Source organism: Aegilops tauschii, chromosome 5 (assembly GCF_002575655.3).
Source record: "Aegilops tauschii subsp. strangulata cultivar AL8/78 chromosome 5, Aet v6.0, whole genome shotgun sequence".
Lineage (NCBI taxonomy): Eukaryota > Viridiplantae > Streptophyta > Magnoliopsida > Poales > Poaceae > Aegilops > Aegilops tauschii.
Window position 1 is genome coordinate 570914580 of NC_053039.3, and position 16350 is coordinate 570930929.

General features: G+C 48.0%; 1 protein-coding gene across 1 annotated transcript; it reads left to right on the plus strand.

Moving 5' to 3' along the window:
- The first annotated feature begins 5928 nt into the window (after positions 1-5928).
- LOC109775363 (receptor kinase-like protein Xa21) lies at positions 5929-7257 on the plus strand. Its single transcript, XM_020334112.2, has 3 exons — positions 5929-5953; positions 6089-6748; positions 6887-7257. The coding sequence occupies exons 1-3, from the start codon at positions 5929-5931 to the stop codon at positions 7255-7257; spliced, it is 1056 nt and encodes a 351-aa protein (XP_020189701.2).
- Positions 7258-16350: the final 9093 nt, after the last annotated feature.

Below are 16350 nucleotides of genomic sequence, written 5' to 3' on the forward strand. Positions count from 1 at the left end.
CACTCTTCCTTCTCGTTGCTATGCATCACCATGATCTTGCGTGTGCGTAGGAAAATTTTTAAATTACTACGTTCCCCAACACGATGATATCATCGCTTGGGTGCCGAAGAAGAACGGTATCTTCACCGTCCGATCCGCGTACCGCCTGGCAATGGACGAGCGCGAGCGTCCATTGGCCACCGCCATGAGCAGGGCACCGGATGGTCGTCGCGCCATCTGGAAGATCATATGGGGGTGCCCTGCTCCCCCTAAGGTACGCGTGTTTGCATGGAGGGTTGTCACAAATTCACTTGCTACTTGGGCCAACAAGGCTTCACGGCACCTCGAGGATACTGACGTCTGCCCCCTATGTGGTGTTGAACGCGAGGACGGATTCCGCGCGCTTTGCAGGTGCCCACTGGCAAGGGAGCTATGGAGACTCATGGCGATGGACTGGAACATACCCAAGGTGGAGACCATCCGGGACACGGGGCCAGAGTGGCTATTCGCCTTGTTGGAACCCCTGGATGAGACGGCGAGGCTAGTGGTCCTCATGATCATGTGGAGAGTATGGCATGTTCGCAATGAGATTACCCATGACAAACCGCCACCTTCTGCCGAGGCCTCTCGTCGATTCTTACATGGCTACATTACTTCACTATTATGCATCCAGCAACATCCGCATGCCAATATGGAGAAGGGGAAGATGGTGGTTTGCGATGGCCCGCCGCGCATGCAGCCCTGCAGGATAGCGACGGCGCGGCCGAGTTGCCCCCCCTCCCCCTAGTGCGGGCTGGGCCAAACTTAACACAGACGGCAGCTTTGTTGCAGCCACAGGAGCAGCGGGAGGAGGTATGATCCTTCGAGATGATGGAGGGGATATCATCTATAGCGCATGCAGAGAAATTCGCTCATGTGAGAGTGCGCTGGAGGCGGAGCTCTCGACGTGTAGAGAAGGCCTGGACCTTGCCTTACACAGGACGACGATGCCTATCATTGTTGAGATGGATAGTGCGGAGGTTGTGGCGATGCTCAAAGCACCCACGACAGATAGATCGCAGCACCGGTCTCTTGTTGAAGAGATTAGCAGTTTGGCAGCCCTTAAGGCTAGAGAGGTTGTATTTGCGCAGTGTAGCCGTTGGCAGAACAACGCTAGTCATGTATTGGCTGCGTATGGTCGGAGTACCCCCCGCACGGCAGTCTGGTTCGGAGGAGGGCCGGACTTTCTTATAAACTTGGTTAAGGCTGAGAGGCCTCCTTAAGTAATGAAATTTTTCCCCCGCAAAAAAAGATCCTTCTGAAGAGCTATGAATCTTGTTCGTTTATTTCTTACATGCAGCCTGATTTGAATGGGCTGATCTCTTTGCTACCACTCATACAGCCGTAAAGTAGACTGGAATTTTGAACCTGTCTTAGATTCTTTTCCTTACCCAAAATTAAACTTCTTTTCCGGTCGCAAAAAAATGACATTTTTGGGAGCAATTAATCAAGGGATACCCCTTGATGGGCTCTAGCGGCGGTCACTTTCTTGGACCAGGAGCGTACCAAGTACATATGTGCTTCTACGAGGAGCATATATGTGTTTCCTAAAAATGGAAAAGTATGGTCCGTGCTTGTGTGAGAAGAAAAAGATTGCAAAACTCCCAGGTTTCACCATCAAAGATGACCCCAAATTATTGTACAGGCTTGAGATTCAGCCCGTGGCCCAACCCAGTAGTACCTCACCGAGGTCCGAAGGCCGAAGCCAGACAGACGGAGGCACTGGCTGGTCTGGTTGGTCATTCGATTCGATCCCTCCTACTCCCTCCGTTCCAAAATAGATGATAAGTTGGGTCATCTATTTTGGAACGGAGGGAGTACCCGCCGACCACCCCGGCCCCAGCCTGAGCTGCTGCCTCCGCAGCGCCATGGAGGAACGCTGGCTGGGTCCCGCCTGCTCCGGTGCTCCTGCTTCTCTCGAAATGGATCGGGTAATTTCTAATCCAGCTACCGAGTGCTAACTTAAATGGATGCATATACAGAGTTCCTGTCTTCCTGACTCTCACTGCACTCCACTCCTATAGTTTATCTCAGCTAATTTGCTTGAAGCTGAATCCAGAACAGCCAAATCTGCCAGAGTAATGAATGCATTCCTATGCCTGATGCTAGATAAGAGATCTCTCACACCACAATTCACACCGTAGCATCATGCGCGTAATCAGAGGAAAACTGCTACTGATAGATACGTAGTATATAATGCATTGGTGCCAACGTTTTAACACAACACATTCAGACTTTCAGAGTGCAGCCTGACAACATGTTTTCTTCCGCACTTTTATCATGCGGTGGATCAGTGTTTCTCTTGATGAAATATCACCACCAGAACAAAATGTAAACCATAGCATCCTAAATTTCAAGAGGCTTCTCAGGAACATATCTTTCAGTCACTTGAGCAAACTGAGCATAGACTACAGCTCACCCGTAAGTAACATACATGCGAACAAAATCCAAAATGTCCTATTCCTTGATGCGCTGCGCAGAGTATTCTCGTTTGATTGCGGAGACTTCTGCGTAGACGTCCGGCATTGTCGGCCGATCTTTTGGTGTCTCTGTGGAGCATGAGAGACCAAGCTGAGCAAGCTTAGTAATGCAGCTCAGCATTCCCTCCATTGCATGGTTTCCTTGGTCTAGGTTTATGTCCACGCCTTCGTCTCCGAAATTTTGGATGATGACATTAGGATCAAGTATCTCGCGGATCTTTGTAGGAAATGCATTTCCCACAAATTTCTGAAGGCTGAAGCCATTCTTGAACAACACATCTGTTGGGCGTTTCGCCGTGAGCATTTCTAGGATGATAATTCCATAGCTATACACATCACCCGCCGTTGACATCTTGTTCCCGATGCCATACTCTGCATTGTTGACAATTGAGTTGTCTTAGATCATTGATTATTGGAAACCATAAAAGTAATTGAATAATATTAGGGAGTATAGATACATCCATTTTATCCATTTTTAGGACAAGTATTTTCGGACGGAGGGTGTAGTATATAATGCATTGGCAGGATTGCTCCCATCGGACTGTATGTGTAACTTGCCACACGGCGCTCGAATACCAATGGAACAAAAACAACCCAGTTATCCGTGTTGTTGACTACCTTGATTGAGGAGGATGCTCACAACATCGCATTTGGAAGAAAGGGGAAGCGGAGCTCACTGGGGTCGACCTGGATCAGCTCATGTTGGGCAGACGAGCTTATCTACAAAAGAATAGAAGAATCATGCAATTAATCAAGTAATGTTATAGCTCGAGGTAAAAACTGCATCACCATCTATTTGGAGAAGGTAAATAGCAAGGAGAAACATAGGGCAAGTGGTGCGAGGCTATCCAGTTATTATTAAGAATAGTACAATGGGATGAGTCCTCATGGAACTGCAGAGAGGTAGTACGGAAGAAATTTGAGCTGCGATGGAATCTAGCTAAAGCTATCTACAACGTTGTCTGACCTCTCAAAATGAACATCACTGTTATGTGTACGTCAAGATGGCAACGGGGACGAAACCCACCGGGTTTTGCTTGCCCAAACCCATCCCCCCGAGAAAATTGCAAACCCGTCCCCGTCCCCATCAACGTGCGCGGGGTTAAATTTTTGCCCGTCCCCTAAACCCGTCGAGTTTTCAAAACCCACGGGGAACCTGTCCCCACGAGCAGTAAATGAAAACAACAACATTTGAAAGAAAAACTGGAGCATGTTACAGCAGCAGGCGACGGTTGGGGGGCCTAGGTTTAGGTTTAGGTGTTGTGTTGTGCGGGAGAGAGAGGCCTAAAGAGTGAGCGACACTGCAGCGACCGAGCGAGGGGTTGGTTTGTACTCCAGGGCCTCGACGCTGTGGGGCTCGGCTGCTTGGGCTCTGTGGCTTTGGGCCACTTGAGTCAAGATGGACCGGTGCATGCTAAATAACATATTTTGACGTGTTTTGTCGGGATTCGGGTTCAGGTAGTACTGAAACGGGTTTAAACCCATGAAACATGCCGGGTTTTATAATGTACCCACGAGCAGCCTCACGGGGATAGAAAGTCGCCCATCCCTTGATTAATTGCTCCCAAAACAGGTCATTTTTTTGCGACCGGAAAAGAAGTTTAATTTTGGGTAAGGAAAAGAATATACGACAGATTCAAAATTCCAGTCTACTTTACGGCTGTATGAATGGTAGCAAAGAGATCAGCCCATTCAAATCAGGCTGCATGTAAGAAATAAACGAACAAGATTCATAGCTCTTTGAAAGGATCTTTTTTTTGCGGGGGAAAAAATTTCATTACTTAAGGATGCCTCTCAGCCTTAACCAAGTTTACAAGAAAGTCCGGCCCTCCTCCGAACCAGACTGCCGTGGGGGGGGGGTACTCCGACCATAAGAGACCGGTGATGCGATCTATCTGTCGTGGGTGCTTTGAGCATCGCCACAGCCTCCGCACTATCCATCTCAACAATGATAGGCATCGTCGTCCTGTGTAAGGCAAGTTCCAGGCCTTCTCTACACGCCGAGAGCTCCGCCTCCAGCGCACTCTCACATGAGCGAATTTCTCTGCAGGCGCTATAGATGATATCCCCTCCATCATCTCGAAGGGTCATACCTCCTCCCGCTGCTCCTATGGCTGCAACAAAGCTGTCGTCTGTGTTAAGTTTGGCCCAGCCCGCACTACGGAACGAGTAAAGAGACTTGCCGGTAACGACACTGAACTAGGTATGAAGATACCGACGATCGAATCTCGGGCAAGTAACATACCGATGACAAAGGGAATAACTATATTGACATTGCGGTTCGACCGATAATAATCTTCGTGGAATATGTGGGAACCAATATGAGCATCCAGGTTACGCTATTGGTTATTGACCGAAGAGGTGTCTCGGTCATGTTTACATAGTTCTCGAACACGTAGGGTCCGCACGCTTAACTTCGATGATGATTTGGTATTATATGAGTTATGTGTTTTGGTGACCGAAGGTTGTTCGGAGTCCCGGATGAGATCACAGACATGACGAGGAGTCTCGAAATGGTCGAGAGATGAAGATTGATATATTGGAAGGTTACATTCGGACACCAGAATGGTTTCGAGAGTTTCGGATGTTTTTTGGAGTACCGGGATGTTACCGGAACCCCCCCCCCCCCCCCCCCCGGAATTATTGGGCCTACATGGGCCATAGGGGAGAGGGAGGCAACCCACAAGGGGTGGCCGCCCCCCCTCCCATAGGGAGTCCGAATTGGACTAGGGCAGGGGGAGCGCCCACCTTTCCTTCTCCGGTTCCCTCTCCCTTCCCCTTTTCCCCTCCGGAAAGAAGGAAAAAAAGGGGCGGCCGAATCCTACTAGGAGTGGAATCCTAGTAGGACCCCCCCATGGCGCGCACCCCTGGTGGCCGGCCTCAACCCCCCTCCTTTATATACGGGGGAAGGGGGCACCCCAAAGGCACAACAATTGTCTTAGCCGTGTTCGGTGCCCCCCTCCACCGTTTACTCCTCCGATAGTATCATCGTAGTGCTTAGGCGAAGTCCTACGCGGATCACATCACCAACACCATCATCACGCCATCGTACTGACAGAACTCATCGACTCCATCGACACTCTGCTGGATCAAGAGTTTGAGGAACGTTATCGAGCTGAACGTGTGCAGAACTCGGAGGTGCCGTACGTTCGGTACTTGATCGGTTGATTCGAGAAGACGTTCGACTACATCAACCACGTTAAGTTAACGCTACCACTTTCGGTCTACGAGGGTACGTGGACACACTCTCGCCTGGAATCCCTTCGCTTGCAGGATAACCTACTTGATGGTAGAATTCCCGAGTCTTTCTCCAATTTTAGAGGCATTGCCGAGATTGATTTCTCTCGAAACAACTTGAGCGGTGAAATCCCCAACTTTTTCCAGTCCTTCAATTCTCTGAAGCATCTCAACTTTTCCTTCAACGACCTCAATGGAACAGTATGTCCAAGGGAACAGTATGTTATGTTCTAGTTCCCCAATGCTACAACTGCCGCTTTGCTTTGCATCATCTAGACACCGGCACTTGGCGAACTCTAAAGATAACTGGGATCGGTGTGGCGGCTCTTGCCTTGTCTCTTTGTCATGTGTAGTATTTATTCTCTTGAAGAGGAGGAGTAAGAGATCTAAACAGTCAGATCAACCATCATACACTGAGATGAAGAGCTTCTCATATGCTGATCTAGCCAAAGCGACAAATGGTTTCTCTCCAGACAATTTGGTTGGCTCAGGGGCATACGGATCAGTATACAAGGGTGTACTTGAGTGTGAAACAAATGGAATGATTGCTGTCAAAGTTTTCAACCTTGACCAACTTGGAGCACCAAAAAGCTTTGTTGCCGAGTGTGAGGCCTTCAGAAACACTCGTCATCATAATCTTGTAAGGGTGATTTCTGCATGCTCAACATGGGACAACAAGGGGAATGATTTCAAGGCTCTTATTATTGAATACATGGCTAATGGCACCCTAGAGAGCTGGATTTATTCAGAAACAAGAAGACCGTTGAGTTTGGGCTCCAGATTAACAATAGCAGTGGACATAGCTGCTGCACTGGATTATTTACATGACAGTTGTGTGCCCCCTATAGTCCACTGTGATTTGAAGCCTAGCAATGTGCTTTTAGATGATGCCATGGGTGCCCGTCTCAGTGACTTTGGGTTAGCTAAGTTCCTTCAAAGTCATAACTCTTCAAATACTATTACTTGTACAAGCTTAGCAGGACCGAGAGGATCAATTGGATACATTGCACCAGGTAAACATTTCCGATATTATTATTAGCTTTCCTCACTCCCTAGTATCATTGAAGTTTTACTTTTCCTTTCTTCAAAAGGAACCTTTTATGGTTTTCAATAATCAATGTTCTAAGATACCTGAATGTTAAACAATGCAGAGTATGGCATCGGGAACATGATCTCAACAGCGGGCGATGTCTACAGCTATGGAATTGTCATCCTAGAAATGCTCACGGGGAAATGGCCAACAGATGTATTGTTCAAGAATGGCCTGAGCCTTCAGAAATTCGTGGGAAATGCATTCCCCGAAAAGATCTGTGAGATACTTGATCCTAATATCATCGGAGACGAAGTTGTGGACCATGGAAATCATGCAATGGTGGGGATGTTGAGCTGCATTATGCAGCTTGTTCAGCTTGGTCTCTCATGCTCCACGGAGACACCAAAAGACCGACCGACAATGCCGGACGTCTATGCAGAAGTCTCCGCAATCAAACGAGAATATTCAGCATTGCGTGTCAAGGAATAGGACACTTTTGTTTTGTTCGTTTGTATGTTACAAGTGAGTTGTAGTCTATGCTTAGTTTGCTCAGGTGACTGGAAGATATCTTCCTGAGAGGCCTTTTTTTGGGCTTCTTCTAATTTTCGCTGTACTGCTGATACTTCATCAAGAGAAATGCCGATCCACTGCGTGATAAAGTGCGGACTGAAAAAACATGTTCTCAGGCTGCAGCATAAGGATGACGTTGTCTGATTTATTCAGAATATGTTTTACTACACAAGAGTAACTATGTTCAGAGAGCTGCAGCTCACTGTTCCTAAAGTTAAAATGGTGGCATTCTGTCGTTAAATCTGATGATTGCCATCCTAATTGTCATTGGCAGTTGTCCTCTGATTACACTCGTGATATTACAGTGTGAATTGCTCTGTGAGAAATCTGTTTTGTCTGGCATCAGGGGCACAGAAATATATTCATTAGCCTAGCATGTTCTGAATTTCTGAGGGCGATGATGTTAGATTTGGCAAATGGAAACATGCTGCCATTTCAGGCAAAAGATTTGGCAAAATGGAGGCAAGATTCACCAGTGTTGCTTGTGGCTTAAAGGGGTAGCATGTGGCGCATAAATTAGTTCAGATCAATTTAAGTCCAATTCAACAAGGCACCTCGGTGTTGCTTGTGGCTTAAAGGGATGCTTGGTGATGCCAATGTGTCCACGCCCCGTAAATTAGTTCAGATCTTGGAATTCAAGAGACAGACTAGGAGTAAAGTGCAGCCAGAGTTAGGCAATCTGTCAATTTAAGTTCAATTTAACACGCACATTTCTCAGGAACCAGGAGCTAAAATTAGAGGTTACCCGATCCATTCGGAGAGGAAGAGGAACACCGGAGCAGCTGAGCAGTGCGGGCAGGGAGCTCGACCCGGCGCTCCTCAGCGGAACGGCGGAGGCAGCTCGAGCAGGGGCCGCAGGTCGGAGTGGGAGGGCACTCACGCCTGCTCGCACCGCCGAGGCGGGAGAGGTGCCATGGGCGGCGCGGTCGCGCGGAGGCCGAGCAGGGCAGCAGCAGAGGTGGCGGGCAGGGCGGCGGCCTGGCGGCCGTGCAGCTGGGCGGCGGGCGCGGACTGGGCGGGGAATGCACGCTCGGGGTAAGCAGAAAGGACGCAAAAGCTATATCTCGCTTGTAGCGCGCGTTACTTCGAAAGTGACCTGAGCTCGGTGAACAGTAAAAAATCAAACAAATTTCAAAACGTTCTGAATTTTTTTGTGACAAATATTTCCGAAATTTTCAAATGCTTGCAAAAATTCTTCATGAAATAATATTCCTGTAAGACGTGGCAAAAAAGCACAAAATCAGTGCTTCAAAATGCTTTTGAAATTAGCATTTTCAGTGTATCGATTTTTTTTCCACGTCTTCTAGAAATGTGATTCCATGAGGAAATTTTGCAAGCACTTAAAACTTTTCTCAATGGTTGTCAAAAGAAAATTTAGATTTTTTTAAATTTTGTTTAGAATTTTTTGTATTTTACTGGTTTGAACTCGGGCTGAGAAACTCTGCGTCTGCGTTACTCTTGAAACATTTTCAACCCTGCCACAGCAATGGGCCGCCCTGTTTTTTTCTGTGCGCTGTTTCCAAGCAATAAGAAAGTTATAGTGGTGGTTGATGTACTGGTTTCTTCCGGCGCTTTTTTCATTTTCTTTTATTTTTTTCTTCTAATTTTCTCTATTTCTTCAATGGTTTTCTATAGTATTATATTTTTTGTTTTTCACTAGTTTCCTTTCTTTCTTTCACGGTTTTCATTGGTTTTCTTTTTTCCTTGTTTCTTTCACGGGTTTCACTATTCTTTGTTTTTTCATCTTTCTTTGTTTTTTTGGTCGTAATGAGTTTTCCGATTTTTTTTATTTTCTTTCTTCGATTTACCTTTTCTTGGTTAGGATCAATTTTCTTGTTTTTCTTTGTTTTTTCCTCAGTTTTCTAGTACAGGGCCAATATTTTTTATATACACATTTTAGAAATTATTCAAATGCTTGATTCTGATTCTTTAAATCAAAATTATATTGTTTTCAATACATGATAAAATTCATTTCTATACATATTTTTAATATTTTCAAATACTTGTTTAATATTTTTCAAATATATATTAATATTTTTAATGCACGGTCCATATTTTTCTATGCACATTTAATATTTTTCAAATGTTTGATGAACACTTATTCAAATATAAGGTTAACTGTTCTTTGCCATTGTTGTTAGTTAACGAGATGGGCCAGGTTTGCTTCCTTCCTGTATGTATTTGGAGTGGCAAACTAGCTGGGCGCCCTTGCAATTTGTGACCCAACGCAAGCACTTATATAGAGTAGCCGTTAGGTGCAAATGGGGGTTGGTGGAAGGAGGTGTGCATGCATGACTGTGCCGGACAAGGAAGAGTATGAACACACGTGCTACGAAATTGGCAGACAGAGGTGCCGGACAGGCATTTCAGAATCCAACATACATTTGACTGACTTTAGCTATTCTTCATTTCACTTTCCCGGACTGTCTTGATCGCTTCTTTCTAAATGGCCCTATGTTGTCTCCTCTAGTCATTTTTATCGGAATTCGTCTGACAAGGATGAAGTGGACAAGTGGGAGTGATGATTGGAATCATGGAATGAAGCGATGGTTGAGGCTGGTGGGGACAAGGAAGTCAAGGCTCAAGTAGCATCCAAAATTAAAAGGATGAAAATTCAAACCCAAATCCGTCTTTTGTATAGAGAAACGAGAAGACCAAATTCATTCGCGTATAGTGTCTTTTGTGCTTGCTGTCCTTTTCGATGCTACTGTACATTCGGAGTGTTGTTACATAGGCGGCGGGCATGAAGGAGGCACATGTAGGTCATCGCAGAGCAGTGCCAATGATGGTGTGCGAATGTCCTGCCCGTACTATCTCGACACGGGCGCATGCATGATACCGACACATGTCCGAATTGGCGGTCCGGTGCCCCTGCCAAGAGGCCTGATCTAGCCAATCAATGGGGGCAAGGGTGGCAGACGTTGGAGCAGTGGCCCCTAGGATGTGGTCATCCACCACCTGATCTGGCTATAAGCGTCCATTGTCCACCCCTCTCTCATCGAGGGGGGTGGGTGTCAAAGGCGGTGTGGCAGTGTCGGGAAGCGGGATGGCAAGGTCCTCAAGCTGGTTCTAGCGTTTTTAGCAGCGGCAACATCAAACCCTCCCAGCGTCAGAGTTCGGCTAACTAGTTATCGTCAGTCAACAGGTAGAAATGTTTCTAGAAGTGATAGATTTGACAACAAGTATGCATGGACTCCAGGTGAAACCGAGGATCTCGCCTCTTCAGCTTGATCAAGCAATGTATGCATGTGTTGTGCTGTTCTAGAAGACGTAGGCTTGAAGCTTGGCTTCAAGGATGAGAATCCCAAGTTTGACAATTGGTTAAACACGTCAACACTCGTGCACGTGCGACGACCCCTTCTTGAAGGCTATGTCTGCGGTTAGCACACTTGTCATTGTTTGGTCACATGTCATAGATTACGTAGTGGGATTGTGGAGATAAGATCCATTTTTGGATGACCTCTAGTTGTTTTTTGTAAGCTAATTTGTTTGGTATCATTCAATAATTAATAATATATGGTTGTGTGCATCAACCAATACAGAGCCCCGGGTTTTATCATCCATTTTAAAAATAATGGTTCTTTTTAAAGAAAAACACTCATAAAAAATGATAGATACAACAGGAATTATTTCAAATTCCTCAGGAAAATCTCCAAAAATTAATTTGGGGTGCAAGGAATAGGATTCACACGAAGTAAAGATCATATACTCATCCTCAAAAAAAAAATGATCATATACTCATAGGGCGACATAAATACTTCCTTAATGAAACATGCACCGGGTCACCGTTAAATACTATTAGAAATACACCAATATATACTCACGGATAGCTTTGATTTTTTATTTATTTTTGGCCACCAGATCCAATAATCAAGAGTCATATTACAGTGCATCCGGACGATATGGACTGTCCGTCGGAGCAAATTCGACGTCCAGATTTGATGCAATACGCTGATGTCACGTGTATTATATCAGACCCCGAGGTGCATTTTCGGGAGAAAAAATATTTCGAACTGATCAGATTTTCCCTCCCAAATATTTCGAGGGTATTCTCGGTACGAATTTCAGGGCTATTTTCGGTTCAATTTTTATCCCATTCGCTAGGGTTTATTCCTCGCCGCCACTAGGGTTTTAATCCTCGCCCCGGCAGGATCTAGCCGCTCGTTGTGGCCACTCCCTCCCTCCTCGCCAGCAGGATCTAGCCGCGCGTCGCGGCCCCTCCCTCCCTCCACCTCAATTCCCTCGCGATCTCGCACCACCTTTTCAACGAAGAACACGAGAGGAGGAGCACTGCCCTCCCTGCGGCGGCCGCCGGCGAAGATTCGGCGCCATCCCACCTCCCAGTCCTCCATACGGGTGCCAAATCCAACTAAGTCCTTCAATATGTCCTAGCTAAGTCCGACTTACACTTCCTGTGGATCAAAATCTTGCCACAACTTTCTGAAACCATAAACCCTAACTAACTATATCAACATGTCCTAGCTAAATCCAACTTACACTCCCTTTCAATCGAAATCTCGTCACAACTTTCTGAAACCATAAACCCTAAACCTAACATGACATATCCTAAACCCTATTCAAATCCAACCCCTATTGGTACTATATGCATAAGGGACCAACAAAGATTTGAGATGGCTAGGCACTTACAGCGAAGATCCGGCGTGAAAAATTTGATGCACGTCGATGAGGATGATGTGGCCTCTTGGGTCGGGGAAGGTGGCGTCCGCTCGGGGAAGGAGGGGAGGCTCGTCGGAAGATCTGGCGCCGCGACCCGAGTGGGGTGACTTGCGATGGAGGGGGGAGGCGGGGGGGAAGGGGAGTAGGAGCAGGAGGAAGGAGTGACATGGCGAGTGCGATCGGCGGTGATCGAGGGAGCCGGGGGCGATCGGCGGCGAACGAGGGCGCCGAGGTTAGGGCTCGAGAGGAGGAGAGAGGACGAACCGCTCGAACCGAAATTCAAAAGAGTACGCACGATGATTGGACCTCTATAATGAAGTGTTTTATTAATGCAATTAATTTAATCAAAAAATTTAGGACGGGAATACCCCTGACTTAATTGAGCCGGTTAAAGGTACAAAAAGTTTAGGTCGAAAATACCCTTGAACTAAAAAAGGCCCAGTTATTCTGATCCGTTAGATCACCCATATAATACACGTGATCTAGTGTATTATAATGCACCGTAAAATTTCCCATAATCAAAGTCCATCATGGGCAAGAGAACATCCCGACTGATTGTAGTACTATTTATTTATAAACCAAGCCACGATGCAAACAAAAATACGGGAACATACACACACCAAACGACACCTCAAGGCCGGCGAATACGAGAGCCTACTACGCCCCATGCTCCGGAGGGCCCCTGAGCTCCCGCGACTAGGGTTCCTCCCCCCACCCCCACCGCCGCCAGCCACTGGCCGCGCGCGCTCGGCCTCCCTCTCCTCCTCCTCCTCCTCCTCCTCCTCCTCCTCCTCCCCCGCGTTCCCGTCCGCCCGCTCGCCGCCCCCGTGGGCGACGGGCGGGCCCCTGCCGCTCCTCGCCTCCGGCCCCCCTCCCCGTCCATTTCCGTCCCCGCCGCTGCCTGGGTCCGCAGGGCCTTGCCCGCGCGTCGCTGGCGGCGGCGGGCCATCCCTTCCCCGCTCGCTCATGACGGCGGGGGGGGGGGGGGGGGGTCCCGATGGCGGCGGTGCAGCTCGGCCGGCTGCGGTGGGGCTCGGCGGCGGGTCTCCGGCGAGCTTCGTGGTCCTTGGTGCGGTGGCGCGGTCGTTGGACGCAGGGCGGCGTGGCGGGGCGGGTGGCTGACGGCGCCCGCGCGGCCCAGATCTGGGCCCTTTCGGGCTCCATCTGGGCTAGGACGGCCCGGCGTCTCGGTTTGTGGCAACGCTGGTCCCTGGTTGGTGGCGAAGAGGCGGTGATGGCTTCGTCGGTCGGCGAGCTGCAGCGTGACGGCAGGGGCTGTCCGGACCCTTTTGGGTCCGGCCGGGCCTCGGCGCCTGGCAGACCCCTTGTCCGTGCGTCCGGTTGGCTCCGCGGTGGCGGCGGTGGTTGTCCCCTAACGTCGGCGATGTTGCGGATGCCCCCGAGGCCGCTATCTCTTCTCCCGTCCTCCAGGTCTCGTGTCGGTGACCTCAGGGAGACGGCGCAATTGATTCGGTGACCGTGGTGGCACATGTTGGTGGGCGGCGGGATGGGCGGTGCACTATGATTCGTCTGTGGTGGTGGTGGTGGTGGTGGGGGGGGGGGGAGGGGGTTTGGGTTGGGAGAAATCTCTGGCGGCTCATCCGGCTTCGATGCAGCGACGCTTGTGGGTGTCGCCGGACCTTCATGAAGGGCGTCGGGTACACCCCTCCCCCCACTGCCCCCGCGTACCGGGGAAAACCCTAGGACCAGTCCGGCAATAGCGGCGTCGTCGTCGCTTCCTTCTTGAAGGTTTTGCTTGGTACGCGGCGCTTCAGAGTGCTGGGAACATGGTGGTACTTCTCCGGAGGGTGTAGCGGTCGTCAGTCATCTTCGTTTCGTTGATCTGCCGTTGTTGGCATTTGTTTCTCTTTCTTTTTTCTCTGTTTTTCTTTGGGCTTGTTTGTGCTGCTGCCTCAGCATCTATCGTTGGATGTATCGATGGTTTCTTTGTAATACAAAGCGGGGGAAACCCTTTTTCTTAATCCCGTGCTCCATGTTGTGCTTATGAGCCGCCATTACGGATCGGCGGGCAGTTTCGCTGAGCCGCAGCTGCCACAAATGATGAACAAAAACAAGTTAATGGGCTAGGAAGAAAGGAGTACGTACATGCTTTAATTTGTTTGGTTCACATGCATGCATGTGCATGGAAACAGCGGCTGTGGTGGTAGCTTGCTTACGGTTGCTGCAGGTGGTCGGCCCACCTCGCGCGAGGATTCCGCCAACGAAAACCAGGAGAAGGAGGAGGATGAGCATCAACCGGACCGAGGTCGCAGAGGAGGGGCTGATCTTGGCCTTCCTCGATCGTTTGGCTCTCGGCTTCCCTCCTTCCTTTCTGTATTTCTACTTGGATTGCAAACTAACAATCTGTGCAATTGCTTCTCAAGTTGAGCACATATATATAGAGTAGTACGTAGGTATAGTTTTCATGTCGAAGCTACAGGTTAGGTGCAAATGCGGAAGAAGAATAAATTGTGTGGTGCTTTAGGGGTTGGTGGAAAGCACAAGAAATGCATGACTGCACCGGACGAGGAAGGAAGGAGTAGTGTGAGAGTGGATTTTTGAAACCCGGGCGTATTGGAGGACCTTATATTAAATACTTGAAAATTCGCAATTAAAGTTTTAAAAAATTCCGAAAAGAATTTTATGTGATCATAGGGATGTATATTACACGTTTATAAAGTTTGGTGATGAAATAAGTAAACATGTAAGCTATACAAAGATGACAAAATGTTGATTTCCAAAGAATGAATAATACATGCACTATTCATTTTTCCAAAATTACGATTTTGTCATTTTCGTGTAAATCACATAGTTACTTATTTCAGCGCCAAAATCTGCATATGTGTAATATACATCCATATAAACCTGTAGATTTTATTCAGATTTTTTTAAACTTCAAAATAGCATTTTGGCACTATTCAAAATAGAAGGCTCCAACACACCCGTGCTCCAAAGTGACTTTTTGTATCGTAGTACGACTACAAGTTAATGAAAGGTTATGATACTCCTATGCGAGTGAGAACGCACTCGACACATTGACTGGGCGGAGCCAGCGTGTAGGCGTTGGGTTCAGCTGAACCCAGCGGGTTTTTCACGTCATGTACATGTATAGATGCGATCGCTTGTATGAACCTAATATAAATGTACGGTTGAATCCATCGAAAACTGGAAAACGCGAGAGAGAAGCCTTTTGGCCCATTAATGTTTTATATAACAGTAGCCCAACCAGAAGCTCACACATTGTTTTTCTTATATAGGAACAATGTGATACCATACCAGAAGCCTGTAAAAGTACAGCTAAAAAAGCCTGTAAGTAAATGTGATACCATACCATCCACGAAGCAGGCTGGATAGGCTAACGATCAATTCCATGTCATCATGTACGCAACCCACGACACGCGCCTCTCGTTTCCGCGGTACGTTTCCCCGAAATCACTAATTGAGGAGCGCTCCTCGCAACGATTAGTCGGGGAGCGCTCCCCGCGCGTCAAGTGTCACGCGCGGAGCGCTCCTGAGACTTTTCTGAGGCACTCCACGCGCGACACTTGGCGCGCGCACGGCTTCTCCCGTGATTTCAGGTTTTCGATTTCCCTTTCTGGTTTTTCCTTTTTTCACTTTAGTCCTTATACTTTTAATGTTTTGTAATACCTTTTGATCTGTTTTGAGATCTGTTTCTCTCTGGTGTGGGCGAACCCTCGTCACGCACTGTTCTTTCTTTGTCGTCGTCTCCGCCCGTCGCGGCCGCCGCTCTTGTCGCGTGGTTATGGCGGCCGTTGTCCCGGCCGCCGCGCTTGTTGCCTGCTCTTACGGCGGTCCTTCTTTAGCGTCGAGCGCGCTTCCCCGTTCGTGATATCGTCGTTCCCTACTAGTTGCCTTCGTGGGTTCCCTGTTTCCCTTTCTCGTTTATCTTTTTGTTCCCATTATATTTCCGGGATATGGAGATTTATGGGATAGTTACGGGTGGGGACTACCAACACTATCAGATGTCAAGTTTCAACTGGGTTTTGTGGGATTAGTCCTTGATAACCATTGTGTTCCTTGCAGTTATGGCTTGTCCTTTTTGCCGTATGCCTGGTGGCCCGTGTTCTTCTGTTGATTCTTCTGTAGATGGGTTCAGTGTGGTCCCGGATCGGCGTTGTTGGAGGCGTGTTGTAAGAATATCATTTTATAATTGTTCAATTTTTGGCACACACGCTTATTTCTTTTGGTGCTGCCCATGCTGTTTTGATTTTGATTATGATCCTTGTTTTGATTTGTTGTGCAGTATGTTCCGTGCAGTGTTAGAGCTCATCTTGCTTGTTACATCGAGGAGTGTAGGGCTTTAGCCATAAGGAG

Bases quoted from the DNA above. Each gene is read 5' to 3' on its own strand.
- LOC109775363 (XM_020334112.2), top strand. From the start codon at position 5,929: ATGGAACAGTATGTCCAAGGGAACA. The intron at 5,954-6,088 runs GTATGTTATGTT...TGTCATGTGTAG, and splicing joins ACAGTATGTCCAAGGGAACA to TATTTATTCTCTTGAAGAGG. The intron at 6,749-6,886 runs GTAAACATTTCC...TAAACAATGCAG, and splicing joins AATTGGATACATTGCACCAG to AGTATGGCATCGGGAACATG.